This window comes from Anticarsia gemmatalis, chromosome Z (assembly GCF_050436995.1).
Source record: "Anticarsia gemmatalis isolate Benzon Research Colony breed Stoneville strain chromosome Z, ilAntGemm2 primary, whole genome shotgun sequence".
NCBI lineage: Eukaryota > Metazoa > Arthropoda > Insecta > Lepidoptera > Erebidae > Anticarsia > Anticarsia gemmatalis.
In genome coordinates this window covers 10,807,664-10,819,730 of record NC_134776.1, presented here as the reverse complement: position 1 = coordinate 10,819,730, position 12,067 = coordinate 10,807,664, and the positions used below count along the sequence as shown (strand labels likewise).

General features: G+C 33.7%; 1 protein-coding gene across 5 annotated transcripts in view; it reads left to right on the top strand.

Moving 5' to 3' along the window:
• The first annotated feature begins 4,473 nt into the window (after window positions 1–4,473).
• The window catches only part of LOC142986154 (protein NDRG3-like), a 66,929-nt gene continuing 59,335 nt past the window's right edge, over window positions 4,474–12,067 (top strand). Inside the window, exons 1-3 of one of the 5 annotated variants that reach the window (XM_076134443.1) lie at window positions 4,474–4,839; window positions 6,912–7,100; window positions 9,233–9,304. In XM_076134443.1, the coding sequence (XP_075990558.1) occupies window positions 4,673–4,839; window positions 6,912–7,100; window positions 9,233–9,304 (428 nt within the window). In that variant the 5' untranslated portion in view covers window positions 4,474–4,672. Of the gene's footprint in view, window positions 4,840–6,580; window positions 7,101–7,346; window positions 7,534–9,232; window positions 9,305–12,067 lie in introns of those variants that run through there. The other 4 variants (XM_076134444.1, XM_076134445.1, XM_076134446.1 and 1 more) reach the window with 4 other exon arrangements.

Sequence of the window (12,067 nt, the reverse complement as noted above, 5' to 3'; positions counted from 1 at the left end):
CGTAGTGATTTCTCTTAGCGTATTAAGTCCCAGGAGTTTTAGAAAAAAATGCGATCGCTTATTATGTCTGGTTCATCGCTCTGATATTAATTTTTCGATGCGACGATCGACGTTGCATCGTTCAATGTGGCCATTCATGAGAGAAAAGAAGGATCGGTGGGAGCACGTCTGACGGCTAAAAAGAAATTTAATTAACTTTTATTAACATTCAACTAGAACGAGGTAGACTTTAAAGAGGCGTTATTGATAAAAGTCATACAAGGCTTCAATTTAATAATTAATAGGCGAATGAACACATTTTTACTTGTCTTTTTATCGACGTAGAATCAGTTCCAGGGAGCTGTTGCTTCGCAGAAATTGTGCAACCAGGGCACAGATATTTTTAGATCTTAAAAGAATTTGATCTGAACGGCTACAGGTATTCTTACGGCTTGTAAAATATCCATGCAGTTGGCTGTCTTTTATTTAAGTACAATAGACTACAATTTTCACTTTAAAATCAGAGATTATAATACGGTATAGGTACGCATAATAATAATAGCTACTAACTAATTCAGGTAACACATCAGTAGTGGTCGCCGGTCACTAATTTCCTCGCCACAAATAGTTCCCATTCAGTGCGCCCTTTACGCCTACGTAACCATAGCATAACGTGTTAATGTTCATTATCTGAATCATACAAATTGGGCCAGAGGTTTGCATTGATTATGTTCTACAGTCCGTCACATGAATGGGATTGTTACTATTCACTATTGCTGTCATAGTCAGATGCAAATGGAAGTGTAACCAAAGGAAACTGTACGAGTATAGTGTATTGCTAAAGACAAGGTTTGTATTAGCTCGTTTTTATATAATGTGAAGTTTTAACTAGTTTTACGTCATAAAGACAGTCACCAAATAGAAAGATATAAACAGACGGATGTTAAATATAGTCGTTGTTCTTGTCTTACGGCTTATGAAATGGGGGTGGGGTGAGCAATTTGATTTGTTACAGTAGTATTGAGATTTCGTACTCATAATACACAAATTCATTAATGATGTTCATTACGCAATATGTTTAAAAATAAACTACACGGTACATTCATAAGTAGTAGTGTAAACAATATTTCAGGGTACTGTATCCAGTAAGTAGGCGGAGTAGAGTTATGAAGCAAATTTATGAAATGGATCAAACCGCTCGAAGGGCCGGGTAAAATGTTGTGTGCCTTATTGGCTTTAAACACGAGCTCTAGCGATTTTTTCTTAGTCTTTTTTTAAGGAAAGCTATGGTGAAAGTATCTTAGTATACGTATACAATTTAAGACTCAGTTTAAAGCCAAATAAAACAAATGGGGCCAAACAATTAAGTCATTTGAATTATCAGGCTTCAGAATTGATACGCTCTTGATGTCTTTACTAACGTAAAAAGTGTATTTAACTTACTTACTTGAAAGCCTACCAGACCAGCTAAAACACGTGTTTTTTATGTCTATTAATCATACCAATTCAGTTCCTAAACTGTTTCTGTTTAACAATATTGTTTAGTGTACGCATATATTAATACTTATTAAAATTAATTCGCACTAGAAACACTCGAAATATTAGTATCAAAGCCTACTAGTATTTTAGTCACCATATTAAAAAATCGACAATACTGACGTAAGGGTGCTTTAAAGGCGACCCCGCGATAACAAATATTTCGAAGGTGGAGCAAAAATAGGAGAATAAAGAAAAAGGGGCGCATCTGTCATTTACAATTATCTAATCTTGACTCTTGCTTTTAGACATTCGGCTTTTAAATACATAATCTTAACTTAACTTAATTAATTAACTTAACTTAATATACAAATGCAAAAGCCTGTTACTTTTTCTCGTGTAAATTGCTGAACGGGTACTGATGAGGTATTCGGAGATCTGTGGTCACGTTGCAACTTTTTTTTTCCAATTATTTGTATTTTAGGTAGCCGCGCGTATCATAGCTAGTTATTTATACCTTATCCTAATAAATTGTGCAAGCCAAGGCTCTCGAATAAGCTGTTGGAATATACCTAACAACAATAGTTAACTGTGTGAGTTACGAGGCAAGATGATGTGTTCTCAAATGATAATAAGAATTAAGATTTACTTTGTCTAAATCTTTTTAAATTATGATGGAATGATCCTTGAAAATAATATTAAATATTATTTCACGCTGTTTTATTAAAGATGCAGTATGGTAAGGTATGCGACAAACTTGTTTAGGTGCAACCATGACGGCATACACATGAATAATTCAATAAAATAACGTAATTATACTTTTATAGTTATCGATGTTTTATATACCCAACTACACTTACCTACGTATAATCTGGAATATAACATTGCTTGATGCTCCTCAAAGCAAAGACCTGCAAAATATGCGAGCAACAGTTTTTTTGCAAGGACCTTTTACAGGTTTTACTTCTTTTTTACTCCCGTAAAATTCATTAATAGTGATTTTGTCAATCAAAAATAATTAATAAGTTATTCTTCGAAAATTATTGATTGTGCTACTTTAGGCGATCATTTGAAGGTTTATCGCCGTCGCTTGTGTTGTAGCCAGCGGACGGTATCTGAGGCGTCGGAGGCTCCAACTTCAATCACTTTGCCCCCGCGAGCCGCTCCCGGAGAGCTGTAACGAAATGCTCGCTTGAACGTGATCAGGGATTGCGATCGACCTATGAATAGTTTTGACACTAATCACCATTCGTATTGTAATTGCGCCGCTAACAATAGACTTGTCATTGTTCAAACTGAACGTGTGCAGAACTGTCTCTGAATTCACATTTACCTCTACGATTATGACCCGCGAATATAATAGTACGGAAACCGCTGCACGGATAAAATATACCAGTTAGAAATGGCGTTTTCAGTGTTAGGCATATCTAGACATTTGTATGGCTCGGAGCCAAAATGAAACTTATTAGTAGCTTAGAGAAGAAATATACCTATGCACATGCCATATACATGCGCAGGTTTATTTTAAATCATAACTACTAGGTATTCTATTAGCATTATTTTATCCACCGTATCAGATTATCCGGGTTTCTTTAAGTTAAGTGATTCTGCGAACGCGTGCAATAGAAAACGTTCTAGAGAAAGGGTAGAGCCATTATTGTCATGTCAAACTGTTGTTGCTCTTATCTTAATGCACTAGCGCATTAAGATTTCAGATGCCATTCAAATGATGCACTTGTATAGTTTAAAGTACTGGTCGGTTACTGATTTAGATCTCACATTAATTACGATCATTGTCTTACAACTACGAGTAGAGAAATTGTAATAAAGACATAAACGCGTGACTACGAAAATTATAATTATAATTTTTGATGCTTATGCTATCCTTATGGTACAGACCTATTGATCGAATGTTTCATCGCAAGTACAGCTTCAGAGTGTAAAGGAATACTTAATATACGTAGCAGTTACCTAATAATTAAAAGGCATGTAAGACTAATTGTAGAAAAAGAAAAATGTTTCCTACATTCTATCAGCATTCAGGATACAATCATAACCATAGTCGCCTCATACTTAATATTAATATTATTTATTATAATTCCACCTGTATGTATAAGTCACTTGACACGAGTTCACTCGGCACCGTTGGGTTGCGTCAGCTGCATCGCTCTATCGTGGTACTCGTACCTCGTGGGTGCTATTAATTTTAAATATGTGGAAGTTTACGTTTCAAAACACTTGTGTTTCTTGTTTTATTAAGATACCAAGGTCTGAGGGCCACGTAGTACGTAGGTCAACAGGTGTTTAGTACCGGAGAGTCTCACGCGGAAAGTAGCTGGTACAATCAGTGTACAAGTGCGTGGTTCTTATTTTTAACGTACATATTTTTCACGTAATATTTTTCCATCGGCCAAATAACAACGAGCGTTGTGTAATTTAATCGATTTATCGGCGCTGGGTAAATCGATTTAGTGCGCATTAAAATATGCAAAACTATTTTAATGTTATGTTAGATTTGCCCTATGGTTTTCAGTGGAAACTAACAACACAAAACAAGTTACATAGAACAGTTGGATGCGAACTCTTCAACAAATTCACAATATTTTTCAATAATTTTGTGGAAGATGGCATCAAATACGTAAGTAAATAATGAGTATACCTGTAAGAAGTTGCTAACGAAGTTTTTCAAGGTATACCAAATATAAACTCACAGCCAAAACTGCTGAGTTTAAAAATATATCGTTCCAAATAAGTCGTAGACATGACATCAACTTATTAAGTTACACGCGAACGAAATGGTTGATAAAAATTATTTAATTTAAAATTTGTCGATTTCTTATCGAAAATTGATGTGTTAAAATTTAATAATATTTCATACTTGTACACCTCCAATGATTATTAAACAACAATAGATGATTACTAAGATACACATAAAATAAAAACCGTCAGCTATAAGCAGTTGTATTTCGCAATTTCGTTTGACATCGATTAAAGTATAATGCTAAGGCGTATAATAGGTATTATCGGGTACGCTGAACGTTTTCCACATGACTGCCAAATGCTGGATTAACAATGCAAGCCTATAAAATGCGTGTTCATCAATACTAGCCATTCAGTCGTTCACATTTACGTCCAGTGATACTCTCCGCGAAAAACAGCAAAATATTAAGTTCAAAAACTTTTGTGGTAATAAATTTTGGTAAGGACAGTTCGAAAAATGGACAATATAGGGTTCGTTGTTGATGAAAATTTGCCGGTGATTAGTGACGTGAAAATAGGACATGATGTTCGTTGTGTGGCGGTGTATAGCAGCGGGCGAGGGCTGGAAGCCCAGCCGTGTTCCTGTAGTATGATCTGCGGCGCCGTAGTTCCAGTGTATGGATTGTGAGTCATATCTTCATTACTTATAGCCTTCTTACCATAATCTAAGTACTACTAAGCAGTAAAAGTTTAATTTATAAAGGAATTTTTGTCGATTGAATACGTCAACTCAATTTTGTTTAGCTTTATATTTTAGAACAGATGCTGCGTGTTGTTCGCATCATTTAACCTGCATTCAATGTGAATAGCCTATAGCTAAAACACTTATCTATGTTCTCGTAAACCTTAGACTTGTCCTGAGAGTATAACTTTATCGCCTATTGATTGACTCTAACTCGTACAAGATCCGCTATGGATATAAAGACTCAATTCGTCATGGTAACTCGTTCTGTCGCCCATCTCGAATGGACGACATATTTTTGTATTATATTAGCATCCGCCCGCAACTTCGTCTGCGTAAAAAGCAGTTCTAAGTTTCCCGTGGTAAACATAATAATATGTTCTTGAGTACATCCATCCTCACAAACTCTCGCATTTATTAAGTATATTATTATAAGTAGGATTCTAACTATGTGAATAAACGTGTAAATGTTATAAAAAAAGTATAGAACCGAGTGAAGAACAGAAAATCGCACTTTGCAACGGAATCAAAATGACCGAAAACGTTAGAATCTGAGGACTTACAAAGATTCGCAAAACCGAAATTTGGTCAAATACTTACTTATTTGATTATTTGTGACTTTTTCTTTAGGTACCAATTTTGGTACGAACTACTGCGCCTGATGAGCATGGCTTATATTCTTGTACCATAGTTCTACTCATACCTTGTACCATACCATACAACTTGTACCATAGTTCATACTTTTTCGTTGATAAGGCCTCTGGTTCCTTGTTTGACCACTGTCATAGACTTGAATTCGTGTAGATGTGTGTACGTTTTCCGGGAAATCTCAGCTCTTAGGACGTCTTATCTAAACTTTGCCCTCAGAGATATTTCTTTACCATCTCCTTAGCCTCAAAATGAATACTCAGGAACCTAATTTTACCTATACTTTTGAGTAGGTGCATAAATTTTAGGCTCTACCTATACATACGTGCTGATAACGTTTTATTGTAATGCAAAAAATGTTTTCCTAAAATCCTTCACGTTATTTTAATTCATAACTCAATGTTAACCAGACGAAGGAACATACATTTAAAAACTGCATAGGTACTATGGCTATATGCTAGGGGAATTAGTTCATCATCGATTACAAACCTATCTTAGGTTTGACAAACTTATTATAATGGGTAGGTACCTATTTAGGGATTGATAAGTCTTCAACTTCACCTTTTTTGGTTTTCAGCTTACTGTTTTTAATACGTTCGCATATTTAAGAGATGTCGTGAATTGCATGTACGTTTCTACTTTGAAACATATTTTATAACAGTTGCGACATCTGTTATCATGTTAAAGCATTTTTAAGAGACATAGATTTTTGAACAACTATAACTGTTGTAAACTCTGTCTATTCATCAATAGATGGCATTCTTTAACAAAGATGACAGTGCAAGATATATAGATGGCGCTATCGATTGTTATTTTGCTAAGCTGAATTTAATTTTGAATAATAATAGTAGGAGATATGACTACATAATTATTATCTTCTTCTTCTATTAGTATTTTTTTAGAACATTACTTATATTTATCAAAGCATTTTATTATTTACAATCCTTTTTATTCTTCTTCTACTTTTTTTGCTAAAAAGCCCAATGTTCAATGACGAACAAATTTTTTTAGGCTAACAATACCAAGTTTGCGTAAATTTATCAACAAAATAACAACAAACAATTCAAACAGATTGTTTATTGCAACATGTGCGTTACCTATTAGTTAACATTTTGAAATAAACCATGGTTTAATCGTCAAGCAAGAGTTATTGCATATTTTTTAGTGCAATCGATAAATCGGAATTCTACAATTGTATTAAAAATCACGCGGGCGTGTTTCACTCCTTATTAGTAACAATAGTATCATAACGAAGGTGTCAACGTATTAAAGAATTAAATTTCCTCGTTCGTCTAAGTTTGGGGATTGTAATTTCCCGGGTTGTAAATTGAATAATTGACGTCTTCACATACGCATGCGCCTTTAGTTCGGCGCGAAGTGAGCTACAGCTGGTGCTAGCTCTGTCTGTGAGGAGGTTCCTGACGACGAACTATTCCGTTGGCGGCGTTTACCACCAGTGGTCTACTGTGTCTGGTTCGGTGCGCGACTTCGCTGCTGCATCAGAAGACGACTTTCTTTCCTCAAACTATAAGAAAAAAGCCCGGAAACTTCAAAGGTAAGTTCATATTGAGTTGAAAACTTTATTTTAATAGTTTACTGTCAACGCACTACTTACTATTCGCAACTCAGCTGTTCACGTAACTACTAGGCAATAAAGTTACACGCCGAACTACTTACTTTTTTTAAATTAAAAAAGTGCCACTACTAAGTTTCCAGAGTATCCTTGTATCACCGGCAGCATGTTTATTGTGGCATGAATTTATTTTGCTTATTTAAAGTTATTTTTTTTGTTGATGTTAAGTTGGCATGCATCGGGGTTTGCTGAATGGTGGTTCTTACATGTCCCTGGGGCAAGTGTACCGGGGTACAACAGTGCCAAACAAAAAGAATAATGTTAAGAAAATTCTCCACCTGGGAGGGGCAGCTAAGAAGAAATTAGAGCCATATCTTGATCAATGCATGTCTGATATGACAGAGGCGTTGACTGAGTGAGTAATGTGTCCTTGCATGAGCCTCATTCGCTTCTCATCATTACTGATCAACACATTCAAGCTTGTAGGTCAAACTTAGTGGAGCACTATTTTCATAATTTTATACTTGCAATGTTAGTGTATAATATTTTTCATGTTCTGTTCATCATAATATTTTAGGAAGAGTAATTGGAGTTGTATAATATAAACTTTTTCAACAAAGTTTCATCATTGCTGTACAAATTAAAGTATCAAGGTAGTTTAAAGTTTAGGAGTATTTATAGTCAAACAGGGTAGAATTGGGCAGTCATTTAAACATATTAGATTCATGTAACATTTCTCAAACCCCACATAAATACAGGTGCATAGTTAGAAAGATATTCTTATAAGAATTTTACTAACTTTCTGAGGAAATGAAAAAAATTGTATGGGTTTGGAAGCATATTTATAAAGGGTTTTGTTTCTTTCACTCCTTAGTGAAATTAAAAAGAGAAAACATTATAGTAGTTTTTTTAAACTAAAATAGGTTTATAATGTGTTATAAGAGGGTTAGTTTATAACTTAAAATTATTGCTACATATTTATTATGTTCCAAATAAATAAAATATTATATTATTCAGGAATTTTTTACCATAATCATAAGTCTTAAATAATATTTAACAAAATGATGGCTATTTCAGTCATAGTAATTGATGAACCCTTAAAATAACTATAGTATTAATATTATGAATATATATTTTCACATAGGTATTAAAAAACCATATTATTAACAATTTTGCATTTAATATGTCTAAAACATTGTGTAATATTGTTCTGTTTTAAAGTCGACTAACATTCGAGAAAATAGGGCCGCGAATGTTTGTCACTGAAATTCCTGAAAAGAGAGTTGTTTATTGCTATAAATTCCAGAATTTAGCTTCTTCTACTTTCGGCTTACTTTCTATGTAACGGAAATCTTAAGCCATCAGAAGCCTGATACAAATAATAAAAAAGCGAAAAAATATAATATTAATCATAGTTAGGCACAATTTGTGCACTTATGTATAGGTATTTTAACGAGATAATTAAGGTGCCGATCGGGCATATTTTAATTTGCTGTCGCGATTTTTTTGAGCGTCAGGTACTTAAAAGTTATTCGTGACATCCCTAGTCGCTAGGAACAGCCTACAGACGAGCTTAAGCCTACATATAATAACAATTTTTCATCTCGAAACACTACTATAATTGCTGTTAGGTATAGTTAGGGATTGTCCAACATTTGTAGGTTTTGTTACCTGTAGTTCATAATATAAAGTGAGATCTTGTTCCTAAATTCTAATTGCAGTTGCGGTTTTTGATTAATACATTAACAAAATATATTCGACCCCTCTCGGTACTTAAATTAACATGATTTAGTCAAATTGCCGTCAATTTGCAGCTAAAATAACTAATGTTTTCATGTCCGTTTTTACACTGCATTCATTTTTTACAAGCATTCACATAAAATTTTTGACCATTCATACGTCTAATAATTTATTTAAGCTTTAAAAGCGCACTCTCGGGAATATTTAACAATTGACTACCTAGATTTTTTTCAACTAAAATATTATGTTAAAAGCTTCCAAACCCAAAATAAAGTACTGCTCGTATATCTACCACGTAAATCTAGCTATGAGCCTGTATCGAGGAACACTTCACGGCCCATATACAGTATGCTATATACCATGCACGTTTTCAGAGATACAATAGACGACCGCGAAAAGGAGCACCCAAAAATGCCTATCAACGCCGAAGAAACCGCTCTGCTCGGGTAAGTTCAATAACATATAAGAATAAATAAAAGTTCCTTTCATTAATAAGCACGTTAATCTTTTGTCATATTGTCTATATATTATACTTTTGTTTATAATGTTCTCGTGTTGAAATCAACAGTGCCAAATATTTTGGCAACTAATATAATTTCGTGACTAAACGTGATCATGTAAAATCATGTACGCGTATGTGCAAATTTGCAGATTGAATAAAATAAATTCACTTAAATTAAGCGTATTGCTTCATTGTCGTTTTATTCGGAGTGTTACGACTTTAGAAGTTACTAAGAAACAGGCACGTGACGGATAATTAAGATTTCCTTATGAGAATTAAATTTAATATAATTTTTATTCGCACTGAATTTGCTAAAATGGTTTTTAAAATGGATAATATATAATATCGACTCTAATATGCAAACTAAGTAAAATTACTTCTGAAAAATTATATCTATAGTACCAATCGATAGCCAGCGTCAGTATTAGCGTTAAAAGCTTATGGGTACTGCTTATCGAGCATTTTGTAGTCTTTAACTAGAATAAAGCAAAGCTTATTATACTATAATTAAGTTAATGCAGTTTTTCTGTTGTTAAACCGTTCATTTACCGTGTACTTACCATAAAAGCCGATTCGTGCAGTGCTAGTCATACTACGTATCGTATTGCATGTACACAACTTTCAGCTTTATCGTATACATGTTACAGTTACTTTTGTAAAATTCCTTAATTTCGATCTGGTTACAGCGCAATTTGCGTTGTGCGAAAACCCGACCACTTTTGAAATAACGTTTTAGATACACATATTGACTGGATGTAATGAACTCTACGATGCGGTAGGTTGTGAGCTCTAAGCCGCTAATCGTATTAAGAGTTTGCTTACTACTACGTTCGTAGGCCATTACTCTGTATTAAGTAGTAAAATGTGTAATGAACTGATAATTTTAAATGAACCTTCTATATTTTTTGTAACAGCTTGTATTTTTCACATCAGCTATATTTCAAAGTTCCTTGATACGTGGATAAACGTATTTTAATTTGAAAATAGTCCCTTAAATTCGTTTGATTTTTTAAATTGAACCTGAATGCCATGAATATACTCTTTCAAAATAATAACTTTTTAATACCCTTTTCAAAAACGTACTTGCGCTTGCGCAGGTCAGGGTAGCAACTTATCTGTAGGCATTTTACAAGGGTATCAAATGTTAATGTCTAACATATATACGATATAAATTTAACATTTTCTAGATTATAATGTTATGGTGATGCTTGGAGAAGCATGAATAATTAAACAGACAGCTGATTGAACCTTTATTTTATTAAACTATTTTACATAGTGTGAAAAGGTCTTTACCTTGGCCTAAATGCTAACAGTACGTTAGTATATTAAGCTATTTACTTGAAGGTATATAATGACTTGTCTAACAAGCATAATATCAGTTCTTTGAGTAGTAATGACGCAAAGAAAAATGATTGAGTCATTGTGCACTGTTCACTACAAACTAGTACAGTCATTCCATGAATGTACCACAATTTGATGACAATCTACCAAACAACTTATTTTATTGTTGGCTAAAATTAAGTTTTATGACTTGAAGTAAACGATCTTAATAACATATTTTGAACAGCAACTCGCAAAGTTCCTTGCTCCTAATGGAAATTTCTTGTTGTCAATCCCTGTGACGCATTTCGTTTTATTCACTTAGGGATTTATTCTATTAGTGTCACTAGTAATAAGTCAACTTGGCTTATTTTGAACGATTGTTTTTATGGCGAAATATGGAATAGAGAGAAAACAGTTTGTCGGTTGCGGTGAAACGCGACCTGTTCAGGCTGTTGCGGACGTCCAGTTAGCAATTAGCTTTGAATGCTAATAAAGTAGTGCGAACTTACAAACAAACGGTTTGCAACAAACTGTTCACAAGACCTATAATTGTTTACTTTAGCTGTGAAGCAATTAGCACTGAACTCGAGCAGAACATTTTTTGTTGTTCTTTCTTCTTTGTTGACGTCAATATTTATGTTTGATTTATTCATTGATTTTTATGTTCGTAGAATAGACTATGTTGCTTTTTGTGTCTATTAGAGTCAGGCATACCTGTAGCTATTTATATACCATCCGTTATTTTATACATATTAATAGCAAACTAGTTTCGACAGTTTTATCGTTAGTCATCAGTTTACATCACCGCGGTCGGCTCTATATCGCATGTTCGTATTCCCGTGATTTTGGATTTGATCGAATATAAAACAATAATATGTAAATAATTTACATACAAAATCGTAGATATGAAATATCAGGTAGATCTTGTGGCTCAATACATGTTGCTATACTGTGTAGTAATAAAATATTATCGTCGTATATTGATAGAAATCATTTATGACACGTGAAGTTAAATTAGCCCTGAAGGTTACGTCTCCAAGGATCGTGTGAGTATTTTACTTCGTGTGTAATGTTTTCCAGATAATATGAGTAGGTACCTATATATTTTTCTTAGAAATCACAGAGACGGATATTATTTTTGCGTACACGTTTTGAATCTTCTTGATTATTTTATGAATGTTTTGAAATAATGTGTATACCTAATTATTTATTGCAAGATCCATTCCACTTGTATAATTATATTCTCGTTCGTTTTCAATTCGCAATGCTGGTAAAATATTACTTATCTATTTGTGCAGTGGCATATGGGTGTGACAGAGAACGATAAACTTTATCAAGTATTCATTTTCAATGTTGAATTTAAATCATTATACAGGTAGTCTTT